General features: G+C 41.9%; 1 protein-coding gene and 1 pseudogene across 3 annotated transcripts in view; both read left to right on the top strand.

Annotated features, from left to right (window-relative positions):
• The window catches only part of VPS41 (VPS41 subunit of HOPS complex), a 218,056-nt gene that overhangs the window by 128,187 nt on the left and 66,211 nt on the right, over window positions 1-23,658 (top strand). For all 3 annotated transcript variants that reach the window (XM_025853045.2, XM_025853046.2, XM_025853047.2), the window contains 3 exons: window positions 9,428-9,547; window positions 10,730-10,876; window positions 18,600-18,666. In XM_025853045.2, coding sequence (XP_025708830.1) covers window positions 9,428-9,547; window positions 10,730-10,876; window positions 18,600-18,666 — 334 coding nt within the window. The remainder of the gene's footprint in view (window positions 1-9,427; window positions 9,548-10,729; window positions 10,877-18,599; window positions 18,667-23,658) is intronic.
• LOC141371481 (ribonuclease P protein subunit p30-like) lies at window positions 12,694-16,670 on the top strand (annotated as a pseudogene).

The following is a 23,658-nucleotide window of genomic DNA, read 5'->3' as shown; positions in this document are numbered from 1 at the left end:
CTTTTAATGTACTGTTGGATCCTATTGGCTAGTATTTTGGTGAGAATTTTTGCATCCATGTTCATCAAGGATATTGGTCTGTAATTCTCTTTTTTGATGGGGTCTTTGTCTGGTTTTGGGATCAAGGTAATGCTGGCCTCATAAAATGAGTTTGGAAGTTTCCCTTCCATTTCTATTTTTTGGAACAGTTTCAGGAGAATAGGTATTAATTCTTCTTTAAATGTCTGATAGAATTCCCCTGGTAAGCCATCTGGCCCTGGGCTTTTGTTTCTTGGGAGATTTTTGATGATTGTTTCAATTTCCTTAGTGGTTATAGGTCTGTTCAGGTTTTCTATTTCTTCCTGGTTCAATTTTGGTAGTTGATACATCTCTAGGAATGCACCCATTTCTTCCAGGTTATCTAATTTGCTGGCATAGAGTTGCTCATAATATGTTCTTATAATTGTTTGTATTTCTTTGGTGTTGGTTGTGATCTCTCCTCTTTCTTTCATGATTTTGTTGATTTGGGTCATTTCTCTCTTCTTTTTGATCAGTCTGGCCAGGGGTTTATCAATCTTGTTAATTCTGAAGCTAGAAATCTTTGGGCATGACCTTGAGCTATGCTTTTTAGTTTTTTCCTGGCGCTGATTCCCAGGATTAGGATTACCCAGTCAGAGATGGTTATTTTTTAGGATTTAGATGCATACCACCATGAAAGTTGCATTCGAGGAAACATACCAGTTTACACCAGCAGTGTATGAGACTACCTGTTTCTCCACATTTTCTTTGCCAATTTTGATATACAAAGAAAGTCCATTGTTCTATTTTGTAACTTCTTTGAGTTACTAGCAATTTCAAATATTTTTATTTATTGGCTACTTATATATCTTCCTTTGTGATTTGTCTGACTGTATTCTTTGCTTGGGGCAGCTTTTAATATTACCATAGAAGCCAGGACAATGAAGACTGTCCATTTGATATTTATTGTCAGTTTGAGCACAAATTATTGCTGCTTACTGAATAGCCTGCAGCCTTTTCTCCAATTTTGGCTAAATCTGGAATAATTATTCTTGTTCCCAGGGAGGCATTATATAGGAGTCATAATGAGACTATAAGAGTAGACACTGAAGTCTGTAAAAAGAGGGCACATAGAAGCTCCTACACAGATGTGAGTCTGCCCTCAAACCATCAGCTCTGCCACTTGCATGGAGGCTGTCAAGGACAGACCAGTTGTGCCCTGTGAAAGGCAGGTTCATTTGACTTGGTTTCTTCTGCAGATGGTGTCCTGATCTTTATTTTTTCCCCTTCTGCTTTACTTTCAATTGAGTGAAGTGCTTGTTCAGATACATAAACCTGTGTGTTCAGGTGACTTTTTCTGTTACTCAAGACTTGGCAGTTTTTATATTTCTTTTTCATAATCCCCACCAGGCGAAGATCTCCCTCCAGTTGTCTGTGATTGAGATGATGCATAGTTAAAATCAGAGATCGTTGTTCATTGCACAGACCATTAATTCAAGTTTAATCACCCAGTGGATGACTTTTGTATTTACTCTGCTGCTAAAGGGGTTCAACCTTAGACCCAGCCCCAGGAGATGTATCCTTAAACAGCTGTAAACTGAAATACAGACCCAAGGTGTTTGGCATGAACCACCAGCACCGTTAAGTCTGTGGGACCCATAATGGAAGATTTTTTTTTTTAGTGGTAAAATTATTTCAAAATAACCTTGTCACTTTTAAAACCATAGTTGCAGTTGTATGTTTTCATATGCAGAAATTGCAGATTGCTGGTTTAAATAGGAGCCTGCCTCACATGTGGCCACAGTTAATTGCTAAACCTGTGTAGGTGGGCAGGTGGATACACAGATCTCTATCTCTCTGTCATCACTCGTTTTTTAATATAAAGGAAACTGCTCCTACGTGGCACCTCTAGTGTTTAGCTTCTTTTTGTTCTCATTGAACCTGTAGCTAGGAGTTCTTGGTCACTGAATTCACTGTTACCTGATGTCGGTAGGGTGTTTCTTAAATTTCAAAGCATTTTCACGGGATTGGTTAACTTCAAGGGCTTGTCCAAAACCTGTGTTGCATTGGCATTGTGTTTACTCAGACCTTGCTTGGAAGCAAGTGGTCTGTCAAGCAAGCTCTGGAAATCCGTCTGTGTACAGAGACTTCCTGTGGTAGCAGTTTTTGGCCCGTATTTAACCTCGTTTAAACATGTTAAATTACCTCTGGGGAAAGGAGATTGAAGGATTATAACTGGTCCAGCAAATCACCCCTGAATTTAAGCAATGCTGTATTCAGGAAATTCTCTTTCTCTTCCTACATGCTTTATGTTCTTTCTGGATGGTGTTTGGGAAAGCAGTGTTTGTTAAACTTTGGTACTGAGCCAAAGCAGGAAGCAAGACAGAGGCGCCCGCTGTCCCACTCTTCTTGGTCACTCCTGCCTCCATCCAGATCCAGGACTCTGTCTGTTGTCAGCAGCCAAACACTGTCCCAGCTCTCTGTGCTCGCTCATTTTTTCTCACTTGCTTTCTTGACTTCTTAAATTTCATTTCTAATCTTTTCCAATTTTGGGTGTTTAAATCCTTCTGTGACAGGTCCTGCCCATCATTATGCCCTTTATCTATTGGGCATGTCCTAATGCGCTGGGTTTTCCTTTTCTTTCTTTATTTCTCAGTTTCATTATCTCGAGCTCCAGCATCTTCTGGGATCTGGCATTTTGTCTTTATGGAGTCTGTTTTTTCCAAGCCCCTCAGCCCTTCCCGCAGTAACACACTTGCTATCAAGGACTTGCCCGTAGGCTTCCCCCACCGGCCACTCTTCCCTACACCATTGTCTGCCTCAGAGCGAGTGGTGCCGCCGGTGTGTAGGAAGCCTAAAGGACTCAAGTGATTTATATACTTGAAAGATCACAAGATGATTAAAAAGGGGCCAGTCATCCTCCCTTTCCTCCATCAGGGAAGAGTGGGCGATGGGTAATGATGGGTGTTATGTTGCCAGAATCGGTGGCTTTATTATAGCCCGAAAGGAATCCCGCCCTGTGTGTGGGAGATTCTGGGGTGTGCATCCCTATCACTCTGTAGTGTAGCAAAGTACTAGATAGATTTATCAGCACAAAACATAGGAGAATAAAGTATATTGCTGAGGATGTGAGGGCTCCTATTGAAATATAAGTACCAGGAGTGCTGACTGCCAGAATGTGGATTTATGGGAAATAAAGCCCTAGAATACTTTCTCCAACAAAAAATAGACCTCTTGGAAACAGTTTTTCCTCTCTATGTACTTAGCTCCCATTGAGCTTAAATTGCTCTCAGTATTGTGATAATGACAATTCAATATTATGGGATGTGGAAGATGAACCAAATAAATTAACCAGCTGCTTTTAAAGGTAGTTCGCTCAATGACTTACCCTCTAAAATGCTTTGTAGAACATTCATGCTCAGTAGGTCTCTAGGCAGTTTTATGACTAGAAGAAAGAAATGGATTTTATTAAATGTCATTGAAATACAGGCAGATAGTTCTGCTGTAGTTAAATTAGTGTAGACTGTAAGAAAAGCAGCTTATCTTTTCTTAAATCACTGAGGCGGAACTTTCCTTGGCATTCCTGCCAGTGTGTTTCTGCTTGAAATTCCCACAGATTAGGAAGCAAATGGAGAGTGGATTGTCTGGTCCTTTCCCCTCCTGGGTGAAACCGTGGGTCCCGCAGAATGCTGCAAATCAAATCCTGAGGTGCTGCCTAGTTGTATTCAAAGAGTTTCAAAGGACAGTAATGGTAACGTTTCCATAATTACTAGCTGACATTTAAGGTTTTTTTCTGCTACGTATGGATTGGGAACTAGGACTCATGAGTAAGGAAGAAAGTAGAGTGGAGAGGGAAGGCAGAAATAAGTGCTTCAAGGACCAGGGGAGGTAACGTAGAGGAGAGAAGCAGGCCAGGGCTAGACCACCAGGATAAGAGGGCATGGTGGTGTTGGGGGCGGGGGGCGCCTCAGCAGCGCACAAACACAGTTCAAATCATCACCATTCGGGCCAAATGAGAGGCCAGGTGGCATCCCTGAAATGAAGGAACTGCAGTCAGCTAAACTGAATAGAGGAAGACTAACCTTAAAAGCATTTCCCAGGGGCGCCTGGGGGGCTCAGTCGTTAAGCGTCTGCCTCCGGCTCAGGTCTTGATCTCAGGGTCCTGGGATGGAGCCCCGCATTGGACTCCCTGCTCCACGGGGAGCCTGCTTCTCCCTCTCCCGCTCCCCCTGCTTGTGTTCCCTCTCTCGCCGTGTTTCTCTCTGTCAAATAAATAAAATCTTAAAAAAAAAAAAAAAAGCACTTCCCAAATTTGTGATCGGTTGTGCACAGATTATCTCCTCTGCCGCTGAGCAAAGGAAACTGCACCACTGTTTCAGGCGTAAGACACGGAGCCAGTATAAATGAGCCCTTTCTCAAGGGATACCATTGTTACATTGAGGATGTAGTAACTGTGGACCAGTCAGTCCATAGGGTTCCTTCCCTTAGATTTTTGAGATCAGGCAGCTGCCAGTGTGTCCAAAATAGTTTAGGGACATCACTAACTGAAGACGGGCTGAGTAACTGGAGGGTTTGGGGTGTGACGTAGCTCCTCCTGCCAGCAAACACACTGTGCACATAGACAAAGAAGGAGACTGGTAGGGCCGGGGAAGCCTACTCAGTATCTCATATTCATCGTGCCCTGTGCTTCTAGCAAAGTCGATGTGGTTTATTTCCCCGATGCATTTACGGTCTGTTGGGGAGATGAAGAGTAAATAAATGAATCCCAGTGAGCAAGATATAGTGTGGTGTTCGTTATCCCGTGATAGAACCAGCATGACCCCAAAATGTATACAGAACCAAGAAGTTAGGAGGATTTACGAAAGAATTCTAAATGAAGATCTTCCGTAATGTATTTCAGGCTATTTGTTTACACATCATTTCTTCTTTTTCATCCACAAAATATAAAGGGAAAATGATTGAAACTACTGCTATTTGAGAAACATCAGAAAATAACATGAAATCATGTCTATAACTGTAATGTAAATTAGTTAAAATTTGTTTTCCTTTTCAGGAGGTAGTGTGTCAACCTCCCCCCGCCTTTTTTTTTTTTTTTTTTTGAGCACTCCTCAGTTGCACAGAATGACGTGTGCTGTCTGTACTATAAAAATATTAAGAAGCTTCTTTGATCCCATGTCAGAGCCGGGTACACAGGGTCACAGGGTGTTTTGTAATAGAAATCTGGAAAGTCATACTCAACCCTGAGACCAGCTGAATTCAGAATTCTTGTCTCCCTCCTTTTCTTCCTGCCCTCTGCTGGAAGTTTTTTCCTAGGTGCTGGAGCAGGGGACAAAGGAGGCCCAGGCCCAGCTGGCCTTAGCTTCCTGCCCTAAGCCACAGCTCCCGACCACAACAGAAAGGCTTAGCTGGAGTGAGTTTGGGTATTGGTTGGAATTGCAGCAAGACTTAACTAACAGTTTTCTAAAGTTAATGTTTTATTTAAAAAGTAGGTACATTTTATGTGAATTAATTCTAACACATATTCGGTATGACTGAAACATTCCGTCTTTCTCTAGGTTTCATCGAATTGTTGATACTGTTTTGTTTTGTTTCAACTGTTCCTTAAATTATCCTGATTATCAGGATATGTCAGTGAAATACAGGCAGATAGTTCTGCTGTAGTTAAATTAGTGTAGACTGTAAAAAAAGCAGCTTATCTTTTCTTAACTTACTGAGGCGGAACTTTTCAGCCCTCTATGTATTAACATAAAAATAATTCACATGTTCCAAGCAGAATAATCATGAAAATAGAAATAATAAAATCTATCACCTATTTCTAGAATTAATTATGATTACTTTGTAAGGTATCCTTCAGATTTTTATATATGGATACACATATTTTATTTAAAGGTCATCGTATTTAATACTGTTTTGTGATTAGCTTTTTAATTTAGTGGCCCTGAACATCTTTTTACGTTAAATAAACATGTGTATAGAATCATTTATAAATGGACGCATACTATTTGGTGATCTAGCTCTGCCAGGCTTTACTCGATTATTTCCCAGCTGTTACTCTATTTCTGGCTGTATAAATAACTTTACATACTTATTTACTCACTTGTCTGATCACTTCTGAGCATAAATATCTAGGCGCAGACTTCTAGGGTCATTTTTAAAGCTTTGACTCCCCAGTGCTAAAAGATTCTCCAGAAAGGGGGTGAGTTGAGGGCGCCGGCTTCCCTGCGCATGCGCACTCCACCTCACCCCCGTTCTTTCCTCGTTTTGATTCAGCTTTGTCAGCTCTTTCTATTCTTTTACTTCGTCTGTCAATTCTAGGACCATTGCTTTACTGTTTTGAGTACTAATTTCACAAAACACCCATCCTTCCACCCACAAATTGCTTAATTAAAAAAATTCCTATTCTCACATATCTTCAAATGGATTGATAGCATTTTGGAAGTTCTATAAATAATTCCTTTAGGGTTTTCTTTGTGCTTCCATTAAAATCACATATTAACTATTAAGACAGGCACTTCAGTGAGAATTTTGAGTCTTATTATCCAGGAACATAATGTACACTTATGTAGGTCTCCTCTTACATCTCTCAATAAAGTATTTTTTCTTTTGTCATGTAGCTAGTGCCTGCACATCTGTTTTTGCTCATTACTGAGTTTGAGAGCTATGGACTTTTCCTTGTTTACAACTTTGCATCCCCTAAAGTTTAGATTTGCAGTATTTGTATTCTCGTTTTCAAAGTGCTCTGGTCACAGTTTGATTCCCTCTCTTACTCGAGGGTATAGAATATTTATTTATTTATTTTATTTCAGCTTTGCTGTGTGTTTCTTATCCTTTGGTGTTAATTTGCTTAATTTTGTTGTCACCTGAGAAGAAGAAGAATTATTTTTAAAGTTCTTGTCTGTTTGATGGAAGGGCTCATTAATGTGGAGTCAGGAGTGGGAGATTTGCCTTATTCCCTAGATAAGTCCTGTTCTTTTCAAATACTGAATTCTTCCATATTACTGGTGTTTTTTCTTGTTCCTGTTTACTGGGAAAAGTCTATATTCAGTATTCACAGTTGTAGTTGATGTGAATGTGTCATAGATTTTGTGAGAATTTGTCCAAATCTTTTATTCTGGACATGGTAGGAGAAGGAAGTTTTATGTTTTCCTTCCTGCCTGAATTGGAACACAGTTGTCTGTTGGGGAAATGGCTTCCAAAGGGTGTAATTATTGATGCAGCAGGGAAGTGATGTACGTGTTAAAAGCCTGCTTGCTATATTCACCAAGGCAGCTTGAAATTCGTGCAGGTGCTGCCCACCTCTTGACTTTGAAGTTTATGGGGTACAGCCCGCCACTAGTAGACACCCACCCCATTGCCGGCATACCTGTTTTCTCCTTCCAAGCTGTGTGGCCGAACAAGCGAGAGTGGCTACTCGGGTTATGCTGCCAGTGCTGACCGTGGCCTCTGTGTCCCTGAGTGCCATTTTCCCCGTGACTCACCTTACCTCCACCCCCTTTTCACTGAGCATAAGGTGTCTGGGCATGCTGGTACCTACCCTACCACCTACTTCCCAGATGGGCTTTTTCTTTAAATGAGGTAAATTGTAGCCTTCACTGAGCTCTTACTTCTGTCATATTTTATGGACATCTCCATTTAAAATTGGGGGCATATTTAATTTAATAATCCAGGTGCGGATTGCTCCCCTTTCACGCAACATCGGTCACCCCCTCGGTGGGATCAGAGGGAGAAGAATGTGTTGTCATGTGACCCCACACTTTTCCTCCTCACCACCCAGCCAGCCATTCCTCCTAGCAGGTGGTTATGGGGTGCTCCTGGGGCCCAGCCCACTTCTGAAGATCCCCTCCCTCTGATCCAAGCCACAGGTGGAAGATAGACATTGTGATCTTACTAATTCCTCATGTTTAGTATAATTGTTTTTAGTTACCTGTCTTTGGTGAAATAAATAGCAAGAGTGATACTCTCAGGCTTTCTCCTCCTTCCGCAGATTTCAAACTTACCCTGTCACAAAATCCTGAACACATTCAGCGACCTCCTTGGCTCTGTTTTTTTGCATCATGGCCGAGGCAGAGGCAGAATCACAGAGGACAGACCTCTAAGGGTCTTTAACTGGGACCAGGGCAGCATGGTGGTGGGGATTTCTTACTTAGAACCTGGACTGGGAAAGGACGAGATGGGTGGGAAGATCTTGGAGAGCAAAGAGGATATCCTGTATCTAGCTACTGGGAAGACAGGATCCCATATGGTCAGTAAAAGCCACCCTCCCTCTAGTCTCCACTATGGACCGAGTGAAGCCACCTTTCTTTTGCATGGATAATAGAGAACTTCAGACATTTATGTCATTTTAAAGTGACCATTCTTGGTGTATTTGTGAAGGTGGACACTTACTTAATTTTAGGGTTTTGTTGTGTGTGTGTGTCTGTGTGTGCCCCTTTTGACTTTAGGAGCCTAACTATTGAGAGTAAGAAATATGAATAAAATGTGAATTTATTCTCTTTCTCCTGGTAACCTGTTTTCCCCTTTAGGGGTGGGAAGGGACACAAAATACACTAAGGTAAACTGAAATTTACTCTAAAGATAGGAATTTTAAAAATTCTGTGAAGATAAACGTATATTTCAGGATTACATGTCTGAAGTTACATATTGTAAATTATATATTATATAAATTATATATATGTTATGTTATATAAATGTCTTTTCTTAAGGGGTTTAAATTGGATATATCAAGAAAAAATACTGTATCCTTAATAATGCATGAATTACTAGAACTATATCTTCACCAGTCTTAGAGGTGTTTAACCAGTTATATTTGGTAATAAAATTTATCTGGCAGATTTTTTTCTTTTTAAAGATCTTATTTTTAATCAGTCTCTACACCCAGTGTGGGGCTTGAACTTAACAACCCCAAGATCAGGAGTCACACGCTTTACCGACTGAGCCAGCCAGGCTCCACCCTCCCCAGCAGATTTTTTTTTTTTATTATAGATTCTTCCCTTTAAAGACCCTGGCTAACTATAAACTTTTTAAAGAAGTTTAATCCTAAAGCAAGGTTGTCTTATTTTATGACATGAATTACTGTTCAAACATCATTGTTAAATTATTTTTCTTGGGTTAAATGAAAAACAGGCTGCTTCTGACTATTGCAATTTAAGCTGTGACTAATATTTTATTTTCAAGGAAAAAATTACGAGGTTTTGATTTCCCAAGTTACAAAATAAATTAATTTCTGGGCAATCATTTGAAGAACTTTCTGTGACGCAAATCTTTTGACTGACAAATGTGTATTTTTCTCCCTGAATTTTGGTATTTTGGTGCCATCTTGTGGCTTGACTTTGTAGTAACTTCAACATGCAGGGGACCAGCAAAAAAAAAAAGGGTAAGAAACCCAATATATGCTTCTCCGTTTCTAAACATCTTTTGTATTTGTCCCTAGTTGCTGCTGTTTGAACGATCTTGGATGAGCAGATGGAAGTCTTCTGTTCTGCACGAAGGGGAAGGGAACATAAGGAGCGTCAAGTGGAGAGGCCATCTGATTGCTTGGGCCAATAATATGGTAAAAGCACGTCTTCATCTTGCTGATCCTTCTGCAGAGCCAGAAGAGTGACCACATTGAGAGAGCTGTGACAAAGGGGAAGATGCCCCTGGCTGCGGTGGTCTTTTCTAAGACCTACAAGTGGTGACTGCTCTCATACCTGGAAGGTTAAAGAGATTAGATTGCTTTTGGCTTTCGTAATAGAGTAATTCCCAACATATCCTGGACTTTATTTTGGAGTAAGAAACCTGAGGCATGGAGAATAGCCAAGAAAATGAAAAGGCATCTTAATAATTGAAGGGTTGCATTGGGAATGTGGTGTTGAAAGTACCAGTTGCCTGTTAGCCAAGGGCAAGCATGTTGCTTTGGAAAAAGTACAGGATATTGCTGATTTCATTTTACTCCCTGTATAATCACAGGTGAAAAGAGGCCTGCCTTTTAAGAAGTAGATTGTAATTTTTGGTGTTACACTCTCTTTAAAGTTTACTCAATATGAGAGCGGCTGAATAGAAAGTTTAAAATTAGCTTTTGACATCTGGCGTATCTTTTGGAATTTCAAGATATAATTTAGTAAATTCGTTCTATTCAGTTTTAAATGGTAGAATTCTCCCAGAACCCACCTTGCTATTCAGGACTTTTCTTAAACTTCTCCTGGGTCACAGTTAAGGGTAAACAAACCTGTGGCCTCTTGGTATATTTTTAGTTAGCTGCTTGCTTGATGTTTCCATTTCAGTGCTTTAAAATGTCAGGTGTAGTTTTCTTTACACACAATGGTTTGTCAGATTCAAAGCTTTTCTAAAAAACTCCATTTTTATAGTGGAACAATACAATTAGAAATGTTACTTGTCTTTCATTTTGGAAATGCAGTGGCAGATATCTTTCCATTTCCCATTTGTATTGTATTTGAGCCCCTGATGCCATCTGCTAAGAAAATCTCTTTTGTCCTGAAAGAAGGGTAGAGGTTTTCTTTTGTTGTGGGTTCTCACACGGTTTGTGTGGAGTAGGAACATTTTCTTCTGCATGGCTGCCAGCAGTGCTCAATAAACACTGTCAGTATTTTGTGGTGCTAATTATTGGTGGTGTGTGGCAGGGGCTGTTAATAAGTTTTCCTTTCCTTCTCCCTTCTTCTTTCCTTTCCTTTCCTTCCTTTTCCTTTCCTCCTCCCTAAGCGTAGAGGACACTTAATGCTTTTGTATTTTCCAGGGTGTGAAGATTTTTGACATCACCTCCAAGCAGAGAATCACCAACGTGCCCCGGGATGACATAAGTCTTCGCCCAGATATGTATCCGTGCAGCCTCTGCTGGAAGGACAGCGTGACGCTGATTATTGGCTGGGGGACTTCTGTCAAGGTGGTTTGCTTGTTTTGATAATAAGTCCATGTTGTTAAAGATCCTCCAAAGGAAGATGAGTTCTTGAGTGGCTTCCCGGAACCAAAATATATTCCCCCTGAATGTTCGCGTCATGTGATATTCCTTTATGCTCAAATCCTTTCATATGCAGAAATTTGGAGATATGGTCTTTCTTTTCCTCACCACACAAAACAAATTGTGAACTCTTCCTTGTTCAGAGTGGTGCTGCCATCTGCGATCTTTAAATTTCCCTCGCCCCGTTGGCCTTAGCTATTTATGGAGCATGTGGTTGGTTTTGTTGGTTTGTCAGGTTTTCCATTCCTTAATGTTCTTTCCATTCCCCTTAGCTTCTTCGTTAGAGTTGATGATGGTGGGGAAAGAATGTTAAAACTAAATTATCCCGCTTGCTTGGTCATTGTTGGATGGAGCAGAGGCCCAGACTTATTGATGAGATTAGGGGCTGTTTTTTGCCATGCAGCTATCTGCCCCTCGTGTGCCTGAGTAAATGAAATTCAGCCGTTCTACAGAAGAGGGCCCAAAGCTCATTCACACTTTTTTTTTTGCGTACCAGTGCTTGTCTTGTATTAGGTATTTCAGAACCCAAAGTTGGCTTCCCTTTAAAAATACATAGCTTAGGGCGCCTGGGTGGCTCAGTTGGTTAAGCGACTGCCTTTGGCTCTGGTCATGATCCTGGAGTCCCAGTATCGAGTCCCACATCGGGCTTCCTACTCAGCAGGGAGTCTCCTTCTCCCTCTGACCCTCTTCCCTCTCATGCTTTCTATCTCTCATTCTCTCTCTCTCTCAGATAAATAAATAAAATCTTTAAAAAAAAATACATAGCTTAATCTAAACAAAATAAACAAAAAAATTAGCTAAGAATAGTACGAGAAAGTATCCCAGCAACCGTCTAATGGCAGAGCTCAGGCTTTAGAGTTGGACAGGTCTGGGATCAGTTCCAACTTCTTCACGTACTTCCTGTGTGAGCCTAAGCCTGACTCCTCATCCACAAGTGGGAATACTGACTGTTCCTGAATCCTGAACTTTGGGGAGGATTAAATGAGGTAATGCCTACAAAGTTCTTAGCATAGAATCTGACATGTTGTAAGTGCTTCATAAACCTCAGTTGTCATTATTATGACATAAAATTCTAGAAGAGTCTTGAAAAAGACATGGTTATTTAAAATGTACTCTTCTCTGGAAAAGGAAAGCATAAAAATTGTTTTTTTTTCTTTTTTTAAAATTTTTTATTGTTATGTTAATCACCATACATCATTAGTTTTTGATGTAGTGTTCCATGATTCATTGTTTGTGCATAACACCCAGTGCTCCACGCAGAATGTGCCCTCTTTAATACCCATCACCAGGCTAACCCATCCCCCCACCCCCTCCCCTCTAGAACCCTCAGTTTGTTTTTCAGAGTCCATCATCTCTAATGGTTCGTCTCCCCCTCCGACTTACTCCACTTCATTCTTCCTCTCCTGCTATCTTCTTCTTTTTTTTTTCCTTAACATATATTGCATTATTTGTTTCAGAAGTACAGATCCGTGATTCATCAGTCTTGTACAATTCACAGTGCTCACCATAGCACATACCCTCCCCAATGTCTATCACACAGCCACCCAATCCCTCCCACCCCCCACCACTCCAGCAACCCTCACTTTGTTTCCTGAGATTAAGAATTCCTCATATCAGTGAGGTCATATGATACATGAGCATAAAAATTGTTTTTTTTTTAAATGTTTTATTTATTTATTCATGAGAGTCAGAGAGAGAGAGAGAGAGAGAGAGAGAGAGAGAGAGAGGCAGAGGCAGAGGGAGAAGCAGGCTCCCCGCCTAGCAGGGAGCCCGATGCGGGACTCCATCCCAGGACCCTGGGATCATGACCTGAGCCGAAGGCAGACGCTTAACCATCTGAGCCACCCAGGAGCCCCGAGCATAAAAATTGTTAATGCAGTGCTGCTTACTGACCAAAACAAGCATTGTTAACTTGAGGTAAGGTCCTCCTGGCCCTTAGGTTGGTATGATTCAAGTCCTCCTTTCTTTCTTAATTGTTTTCATGTATCAAGTGAACATAGCCTGATTTGGGCATGCGACGGTCATGTGATTTCAGCATGGCTGTATTTGTGGATTTAGACCTGCGAGCGGGTTCTGACCTGAAGGTGCTTCGAGTGCTGGTAGAGAACGCCGCTCACCTTGTGTGAGCTAAGTTCTGTTAACACCATTTGACAGTGGAAGAACCTGGAGCTTGAAGTTAAGTAACTTTTGGCTATTCAGTTGTTGCCATCAATCATGTTGTTGAATTTAAGGAAAAGAAACAGGAAAAATTGAAAAACCAGTAGCTATTTCTGAACTCTTTACAACTTTGCCAATTGTACAGGGAAAATCAAGACCGATCAAAGTTTTAACTAGGCTGACGATTATCGTTTTGGATCCATCTGACTGCAGTGTTTTGAGCAATGTCTTCAAGGGTCTGGCTGTACGATATCATTGCAGTTTTTCCAAAGACAGAAAAACTTTTTCACGTTGCTTATACACATTTAGATGTGGATTTAGTCTGCATAACTGTAACAGAGAAACTATCATTTTACTTCAAAATACCCCCTATTAATGTGGCAATTGACCAAGGCGTGGGCTTTGAACTCGTCTACAGCCCTGCTATCAAAGATTCCACAATGAGAAGGTACACAATTTCCAATGTCCGCAATTTGATGCAGGTCTGCAAAAGAAAAAATGTGATTCTATCTAGTGCTGCAGAAAGGCCTTTAAAAATAAGAGGCCCATACGATGTGGCAAACTTAGGACTGCTGTTTGGGCTCTCTGAAAGTGATGCAAAGGCCGCCGTGTCCACCAACTGCCGAGCAGTGCTTCTACATGGAGAAACTAGAAAAACTGCTTTTGGAATTATTTCCACAGTGAAGAAACCTTGGCCATCAGAAGCAGATGCTTCTCTTCCAGCTTGCAAGAAAGCCAAGTGTGAGGGCTGAAAAGAATCCCCAGTCTCTGTCAACACTCCCTTCTTCCTTTTGATAGTCCGTCAGCCACAATAGAAATAAAACCTTTATGATTTACTGTTTTCAAAAAAAAGAACATAGCCTGATTCATATTTAGGATAGCAGAAGGGAAGGTGTGCCCCGTAGTCTAGGATAAAAAAAAAAAGTGGTTCTCTAGTCTCCTTATTCCATGTGTGGTTACTCATCCAGTAAACTTATGTTCTTGGTTTTTTTTTTAATTTCCTTAAGTGGACCAAGTAAGTGGCTTTTTGTTGGTTGTTTAAAGTTGTTATTTTCTGTTCTTTCAGTGAAAAACAAGGAAAATTAGGCCATAGGGACGCAGAAGTTTATTGAATGCTATCAGAAATGCCTTCTCTCTTAAGCTGAATAATGGCCCACAAAGATGCATGTCCTAATCCCACAACCCATAAATGTTTCTTTATGTGGCACGAAATAATGATTAATTAAGGATCTTGAGATGGGAAGATTATCCTGCATTATCTGGGTGGGCCCTAAATGCAGTCCCAGGTATTTCTTTTCTTTTTTTTTTTTTTTTTAGGATTTTATTTGACAGAGACACAGCGAGAGGGAACACAAGCAGGGGGAGTGGGAGAGGGAGAAGCAGGCTTCCCGTGGAGCAGGGAGCCCGATGTGGGGCTCCATCCCAGGACCCCAGGATCACGACCTGAGCCAAAGGCAGACACTTGATGACTGAGCCACCCAGGCGCCCCAATCCCAGTTTTAAAGAAGGAGCGCCGCCTTGGGAAAGGGGAAGGCAGCGTGAGCCGGGAGGCAGAGACTGGAGCACCGAACACAGCCAAGGGAATACGGCAGCCACAGGAAGCTGGAGGAGGCCTGTCGAGGATGGATTCCCCTCTAGAGCCTCAGCAGGGAGTGCGGCCCTGCCAACACCTTGATTTGGGCCCAGTGATGCTGGTTTTAGACTTCTAGCCTGCAGAACTTGGACAGGATAAATTTCTGTTATGTTAAACCGCCAAGTTTGTGGTAGTCTGTTAGGGCAGCCATGGGAAACTAATATGCTTTCACTGTGCCCAAATTATGATCCAACTCATACGTAATTTTTCATGTCAAATGTTTCTTTTTATTTACTGGGGATTCCTCTTATTCAGGCTCGGTAGTACATCGGGTACTTCTTCTCAGTTGAGAATCCCCCTGTGATCTGCTGAGGGAAGAGAAGATAGGACATAATCTTTCCTCTCAGAGAGCAGTCTTAACTGGGGAGAGACTGCCACTCAGTGTGGCAAAGCAAGCAGTTAGAGCCATTCATTCATTGATTCATTCGGCCAGCAGCCACTTACCAAGTTCCTGCGATGTGCCAGGCAATGTTCTAGTGGGGGAAGATGGACAAGCAAGTGAATATACCATGTTGATGTTGGTAAATCGCAAGGGGAGTAGCTAAACAGGGACGTGGGGAAAGGGGCTGGGGGGTGGGTGCTGCTATGTAATACAGAGCGATCAAGGGAAGACATCTCTCCTACCGAGTGTGTCCTTTGGCAGGGATCTGGAGGGAGGAGGCCACGCATCTGTGCGGGAGGGGTGTCGGCAGGGGTGGCAACCAGGGCAAAATCCTTGAGGCAGTGGTGTGATTGGCGTGTGTTTGTGGAACATAAAGCTTATCGGCAGAGCAGATGGAGCAGGTGTGGAAGAGAGGGATAGAAATGCCGAGGGAGGGGGAGGAGGGGAGGTGGGTGCGTTGTGTAGGGGCAGATCGTGTAGGGCCTCACCGGCCTTGGTGCCATCTTTGGTTTTTAATTTGAGTGATATGGGAAGCCAGCAGAGGGGTTTTGAGCAGCGGACTTAGTTAAATGATCTGACTTGGATTTTGAAAGGATCACTCTGCTGTGTGGAGCCAAACAGCAAAGGGGCAGTGAAGACGGGAGACAGGGCAGGAGGCCACTGCGGGAAGCTCTGTAAAAATCCTGGTCAGCCTTGTGGAGCTGGATTCTGGATGTATTTTGAGGGTAGACCCTGTTGTATTTATTGATGGTTTGATGTGGGATGTAAGAAAAAGAAGTCAACGATGACTCTTTTAACCTGGGAACCGAAGCTGCCTTTTACTGACATAGGCAGGACTGCTGATGGAACACATTTAGAGGGCAAGTCAGGAGATGTTTTTGCATGTGTCCACTTGAGATGCCCGTTAGACAGTAAGTGGAGGAGTGGCGGAGGCGTCTGGATGAAGCAAATTAGCGTTCACGGGTGAGAACCTACCTGTCAATGTAAAGGCTCTTGAGATCATCGATCTGCTCTCAGGCGGTACCTGAGCTTAGGGTAGTGTTTCACTCTTCCTGTACCTGCTGCTACCTGTCTGAGGCAGGTGTGGGAGATAGAGCTCAGACCACAGAACGTGGGGTGGAGGGGTGGGAGTGGAGAGGAGAGCCCAACCACCTGAACTTCCACGTGTCCTCGTCTTCAGAGAGCTCGTAGCAGGGCCATGGAGACAGTCTGGCCTCGGCCTGAGTTTCCTTTTCCTGAGGAACCTTCCTCTCCTGCCGCTCGATGCCCCTGCATTGTACTTCTGTACTTGCCCTTCACACTTGAGTAAGAGGACTTCTTTGAGTGTCTTCCCCACTGCCCCATACTCTTTCTATTCTTAGAGCTATGTCTGTTTCTTAAAACCCATTAACCCAGGACTGGTGCCCAGCAGTTGCTCAAAGTGCTACTTAGTGTTATTCATGGATTACTTTCTGTTACTCTCCTTCAGACCATTTGAGACACTACTCATGTACTTTTATCTGCACATTAAGATGGTTGTCCGGGCACCTGGGTGGCTCAGTTGGTTAAGCGACTGCCTTCGGCTCAGGTCATGATCCTGGAGTCCCAGGATCGAGTCCCGCATCGGGCTCCCTGCTTGGCGGGGAGTCTGCTTCTCCCTCTGACCATCTTCCCTCTTGTGCTCTCTATCTCTCATTCTCTCTCTCTCTCAAATAAATAAATAAAATCTTTAAAAAAAAAAAAACAAAACATGTTAAAAATAGAAAAGACGGTTGTCCCTCGGGCACTGTGGGGCATGCCCGATAGACAGGTAGGTAGTTTCCCTAGCAAGTGTGGACAGAAGAATCAACAGTCTAACAAAAGGAGAAGGAAATAGGGGAAGACTGGGGAAGTGGACAGGACATTGTCTGAGGTAGACAGGAGACAAAAAGCAACAATGGGAGAAAATTGCTGGTCACTTCCGGGCAAATGCTCCTGCCCGCCCCCCCCCCCACCCCCAGCATTGGGTTCGATTCTTGTGTTAGAGCAGGGCCTGCCATATAGTTCCTGCATTGCTGGACAGCAGTTTGGGCATGCAAACCAGGTCACATCCCCATCCAGCCCCAGTTTGGCTCCTAGATTTATCCTCTGGAAACAAAAGTCCAAATGTCTTATATTCAAGTATGTGAATCATGCCTTCAGGTTGGATAGAGGCAAAAACTGAATGTCTAAAAGGGTATCGTAAGAAAATAACAGTACACTCATGCAATGAGATACTGTAGACATTATTGTGTTGTGGAAGAATATTTAAATAATACATTAAATTACTTATGGTGATTGTTAGGTTAGTTAAAGTCACTTCCAAACAAAAAAGATTGTTAGTGTGTTCACTTTATACTGGGACAGTGGATAATGGTTGCTTTTTCTCTTTGGGTTTTTCTATAGTTTAGAATTTTCTATATTGTAGCTAAACTTAGGGTAGTAGTATTTCTTGTGTTCTTTTATAGCTACCTAAAAGGAAAAAACCTGATCCTTGATGAAAGTTGCATAGAATCAGTGTTTAACTTAAGGTTGTCTTACCTCGATGGCAGAACTTATGTAAATTTTTGTTGTCTTATTAAAAAATAGAATATATTCACTTTAGAATATCCATAGTCTCTCACCCTAAAATAACCATGGTTAACACACTTATGTTGTTTGGTGTGAGTGTGTATGTGTGTGAGAGAGATAAATGCACACACACATATATATCCAAACCATATCCATATAATTTAAAAGAGAGATTGGCAAACTTTTTCTGTAGAGGGTAGTAAACATTTTAGACTTTGTGGGCTACATACTGTTTCTGCTGAATATTTTTCTTTTTTTTGTCTTCTTCCTTTCTAGCCTTTCAAAATGTAAAAAACTCTTTTTAGCTTACAGGTCATAAAAAGACCAGTCAAGGACAGGCTGTAGTTTGCCAGCCTTGATTTAAAGTATATAATACACTGATTTTAAAGCACTTTTTTTTTAAATTTTAAAATACTTGAGAGGGGGGAAAAAAAAAACTTGAGAGAAGAGCGTGATGCCACTTATGCAAAGTATTACTTAGCAACAGTGAAATAAATGACTAATATGTAGTCAGAAACACAAGCCCTAATGTGAATGTTGCTCAGGTGAGCCAATGGGCTTTTTGGTTATGTGCTTCTGCCAGGGCTCTATCTGGATGATGATAGAAGTAGTCCCTAAGTAGAGTTGCAGAGAATGGGTCATTGGAAACATGTTAAAATGATATTATAGTTTCCCTTCTTTCTTTGTCCTTGAATAAGACTTTACTGAAGAATAATGTTGGAGAACATAAGTAATGGTTGCTATATGTCATTGAAATTAATTTCTGTCGTTTTAAGTCATTGAGTAGGTTGTATGCACTCTGTCCCAGTGCTACATGGCTAATTTAACAGAAGTATCCTATATTGAATGAAATGTTATGAAGAATTTTCCATCACGTGAGTAAAATAACCTGTGAATTTATTTTCTAGATCTGCTCAGTGAAGGAGCGACATGCTAGTGAAATGAGGGACTTGCCAAGTCGATATGTTGAAATAGGTAAGCCTTCTAGGAATGTAAGATGTCAAAAGAGAATCCATTTCAGTAAAGGGCAACCTAAAATCATGTTCGTCTTCAGGGCTCATCACCTGGGACCTGAGTGAAGTAGGTCAAGAAGCTTTGAAGTTTTGAAACTGCTATAGAGACCCGCTTTTCTCACTGTATTTCCAATTTTTACACAGTATTTTTGTAGCTGGCTTTGAAGTTAAATAACCGTGGATTCAGTTTCTGTTGTTTCCCACCTGGACTTTGGACAAACTGCTACACGCCTCTGCATTCTCACCTGTAAGATGTGAGGAAGAACACCTTTCCCACAGGTTGTGGTTGGGAATTCAGAGCGTTCACGCGTGCGCAGCTCATCACACACTCTGGCGCCTGGCCCTGTCCACATGTACCCTCTGAATACGAGTTTTCGTCATCACTGGTCTGGGCCGAACTGCCATAATCTTTTCTCTGGATCACTGCAGCAGCCTCCTGACTGGTTTGTGTCTCTTGCCACTGTGAATTATGGTGATCTGGTCTCCCCACTGCAGTCAGCATACAAATCAGATCATGTCACCACCCTTCAGCCCGTCCTGTGGTTTGTAGCACGGAGAGGAGACTCTTGACGTGAGTGCAGGGGTCTGTGCAGGCCCTCTCTGGTCTCTGCACTGCAGCCACACTGGCCACCTTCACCCATCCATGCTCTTCCTTCTTGTCTCTCTAGAAGGCCCTTCTTGCCTCTTTGCATGTCACTGACCCTTAATCATCACTCAGCTCAAGTAGGGGAAGAGCCCACTGGGCTTTGCCGGCGAGGTCAGACCCTCCCCTGTGAAGCATGGGTGTCACTCCCCTTTCTCACACCTGTTTCACTTACAGTGACTGTGCAGTTGTTCATGCAGGTTGGTCCCTTCCTCCACACCGTAAGCTCCCTGAGAGCTCGCTCTGGGTCTGGTCTTGCTCAGTGTTTGTATCTCCAGGACGTGGCCTGATGTAGGTACTAAATAATACCGAGTACTGAATGGATCTGTGACTCAGGGAAACACCTGTTCAGGAGAACTATGTTGAAGATGATCTACCACTACTTTTTACATCTTAGTTTTATAACTTAGTGTAAAAGTTATTCAGACAGAAAGGATGAAAGCAGAATGACTTTTGCCAATTAAACAGATATAATAAAAGCTATTTTGGGACTATTTAGAACCAAGCAGTAGGAGACAACGTTGTGCAACAAAGAAGTTTTGCCACATTATAAGTCAGCTGAAAAGTTCATTTACCTATTTGGATGATGGATATCCATATTCTTATAACAAGATGAAGCTAAATCATTTGCACATGACTGTATTTCTAAAACCAGAAAGGTGTGGCTCATATGGCCTGAGCATTTCAATCTGGGATATTTTGTACTTGAAGACAGAAGTGGATGGTAGGGTTTTAATAATTTTTTGCCTTAGAGAAATAAGTGCATAGTTGGGATTGCTCAGTGTATGGACAGAACAGGCCTGTGCAGAATATAACGGTCCTGAGAAGAACTGAGGAACAAGACGCTAGAGACGACTGGAAACTACCAGGTCATGATTATTACTTCAATGTCTCCATCTTTTCCTGCCTCCCAGCAAAATCCTCTGAACACCTCCGTGCATCAATGCATAGTGTCCTGAGAGAGAAGTATTCCAGTATCTTAAATACAGATGAGTGGGAAAAAAATCAAGAACTCTGAGAGTTTTTAAGGGGATGGAAGACTTGCCAGGGAGGCATAAAAGTGTCGTAGCTGTCCTCTCCTTAGCTGATGTTGATTGCTCACGCATGAGGCGTGGGCCAGTCCCCTGTGTGCTTTACCTGCATTGGTTCACGTCACCCTCGTGGCAGCCCCCATGACAGTGGGGACTCAGGGACATAAAGATCTGGTCTCAGATCTTATTACAGTGGCATTAGAAATGGACAGAATCTTAACTGCAGAACGGCCACCAGCTTCTGGAGACACAAGGCAGTTTGCCGAATTCCTGTATGATCTTGATGAACTTGCTTCACCTTCCTGAGCCAGGCTTTCCTCACTTGTAAAATGGAGGTGATAGTATCTACGTTTGCAGTCGGTTGTGAGAATGAGACCTAAGTAACGCCTCTGTCACAGTGCTTGGCATACAGTAGGCGCTCACTGAATCATGGTGGTGATTATCACTGTGCAGACTTCCAGCCCAGCTCTGTGACTGCTAATAGCCGGCCCAGTGGTGGCCCTGGAGCCCTGGGATCACGTTATTAAAGTATAGTTCATCTGTCCTACAATTTACGTGAAATAGACTGTGTGGGTGCGGGCAATATCACATTACTGACGTTTTACTACTATGGTTAGTGGTTAAGTACCATTTTTTCCCCTCTTGAGAGCAAACCTTTAAGAATATAAACCATTTCCACAGCGGGAGGCGAAGTGGTTTAGATAAGAGTCCTTGACGAGGCTAGAGGAAAAGAGAAATATTAGGAGGTCTGGATTACAATTTGCTTTAGCCCTGAACAGTGTGAGCCACTGTTCTTTAGTAAATGAGGTGAAAATGGCATTGAGGTTAAAGAACTTTCAGTGGCTGTACATTTCTTAGAAGCCAGATGTTTATAACTCTTACTTATAATAAATCAGAATCTCAGGAACAACACGAAAGTTTTCGCTAGCAATAGGACATTAGTTTATTCTTATAAATGCAAAATAATAATGATAATAAGGATTAAGCTTACTGGGCAGTCACCAACCCATGAAACATTCTCTGTACGTAAGGCTTTTTGGATGTCATTTCTTATTCCAAATTAAGTTGTTAAAAGTAGGTTGTGGTCTAAGCCTGCCATACTTGTTTGAACTTGGGTCTCTTGTGTTATGACAGGACTCCCTCCCTCTTTGGCACTTTTCACCAAAGTCTTCCACGGGCTTCACGGAATGGCGTTTAGACAGTGTGGAGAAATGAAGCCAGTGTTTGTGGGTCGTTTTCTGGGTGTCTCCTGCCAGGGATAGAGGACTTACATGCAAGGAATTCACGATTGACTTCCTGGTCTTGATTTCATATGGAAGCTTGTTTCATAAAAAGACTAATCAAGAGAAAAAAACCATATGGGAATCTATGTAAAATGACTGAACCCAGGAAGAAAGAGAGGGAATGGAAGAGGGGGGACATCTTTTTCTCTTTAATTAAGCAGTGTTCGTATCTTCAGTTGATTGTACGCTGTGGCTCTTAGAATTTAGCACATTGTTCTATTTTTTAGCCTCTTGATTGGGAAAAAAACAGTGACCTGGAAATGAGACATCTGTGTGGTGGTGGAGGCGAGCTGTGAGGTAAATGTCTTTTCTGGATCTAAGCGTGTCTCACCATCCACCTATTAGACTATGCTGACCCAGTTGTGCAGGTTCCAGCAGGGGACAGTTCTCGTGCCCTGAGTGACGTGGCTCATCCCCTAGCCTGAGGCTCAGCAAGAATAAGGACATCTCTGGCATCATTCATGAAGTTTTTGCTTAAGGATCTATCTTTGAATGGTGTTCTGTTATAATTCAGTTTGATTCTCTGTTATCTCTTAATTCTTCTGTTCTGCATTAAATTTTTTCCTTGACATTTTATTATGAAAAAAACTAAAACATACAGACAGGTAAAGAATTTTCACAAAAATAGTGAGCACCCATGTATGTGCTCAGCTCTTAGGTTCTGTAATTAAGATTTTATTGTACTTGCTTTATTACATGTCTGTTCCTCTAGCCATTCTTCCTCAGAGTAAGAACTCTTCCCCACTCTGTGCCGGAGACTCAAATGTTTGTTGTTGGGTGTCGAATTAATAAATTTTCTCTGTAACAAGTATTGTTAAGAGATCTGAAACACCCAATGTTATATAACAGATACATTTGGTTCCTTTTGTAAAAACAACCAGCAGGCACATGCCAAGTAGAATTTCATTTAGTCTTCACGGTGATCCAGATGAGTAGGATCTGTCATCTGCTGTCATCCCATTTTATAGGTGAAGAAGCTGAGGTTCAGCAGGGTCAGGTAACCTGCTCAAGATTATTACATTCACAAGCAAAGAAAACAGCATTTGAACTCAGGATGTGCCGAGTTTCAAAGCTGTCACTCATAACCCCTGTACCATATGTTCTTCCGATGCGTTCCTCTCTCTAACCCCCAGAGGAACTGATGAGAAGGATAGAGGCTTACTCTGGGCGTTCAGATAAAAAACATCGGGGAGACATTCTCTAGCATCCAAACAGCCCTTTTAATATACCATTGATCATGTCTGCTCACCTGTTCTTCAAAGGGCCAGATGAAATGCAGTGGATTTTTTTCTTTATTTTGGTTCAGCAAAGCATCTCATTTGGAGAAGTAAGAGACTTTAGTTCCCCTTGTTTTATTCTAGGACTGATAGTCCTTCCTTGTTCTTCCTCCAGATTGTTAGGGAACATCTAGAATATAGTTGCCTTGGATGGCTATCAAAATGGTTTCTAAGGAAAGGGAACGAAATCCAGATTGTGAGGTGATTCTTTCAACCGTCTGAAAAAGAGGAAACGTTCTTGTTTTTCTATTTTTTAGTGCTTGACTTCAGTTTAGTTGCTGCATCAAGGAAGTTTTGGAGATGTTTTTGGTCTCTGAAATTGTTTTTAAATTTTATTTTATTCTGGTAAGAACACAAGTTGAGGTCTACCTTCTTAAATTTTTAAGTGTACAATACATTATTGTTGACTGTATGTACATTGTCATACAGCAGATCACTGGAGCTCACTCATCTTACTTAAACCTTAGACCTTAGAAATTCACCATTTTCCCCTTCCCTCCGCCTATGGCAGCCACTGTTCTACTCTTGGATTCTATGAGTTTGACTCTTTTAAATACGTCACAGAAACAGAATCATGCAGTATTTGTCTTTCTCTGACTGGTTTGTTTCACCTAGCATAATGTCCTCAGGGATCATCCATATTGTTGCATGTTGCAGGATTTTCCTCCTTTTGTAAGGCTGAATAATATTCCAGTGTCTGGGGGGGCGGAGCAAGATGGC

Source organism: Callorhinus ursinus, unplaced genomic scaffold (assembly GCF_003265705.2).
Source record: "Callorhinus ursinus isolate GAN/ISIS: 27379988/994484 unplaced genomic scaffold, GSC_fseal_2.0 scaffold73, whole genome shotgun sequence".
Classification (NCBI taxonomy): domain Eukaryota; kingdom Metazoa; phylum Chordata; class Mammalia; order Carnivora; family Otariidae; genus Callorhinus; species Callorhinus ursinus.
Note: the sequence above shows the minus strand (reverse complement) of the source record. Positions and strands in the feature narration are given on the sequence as shown.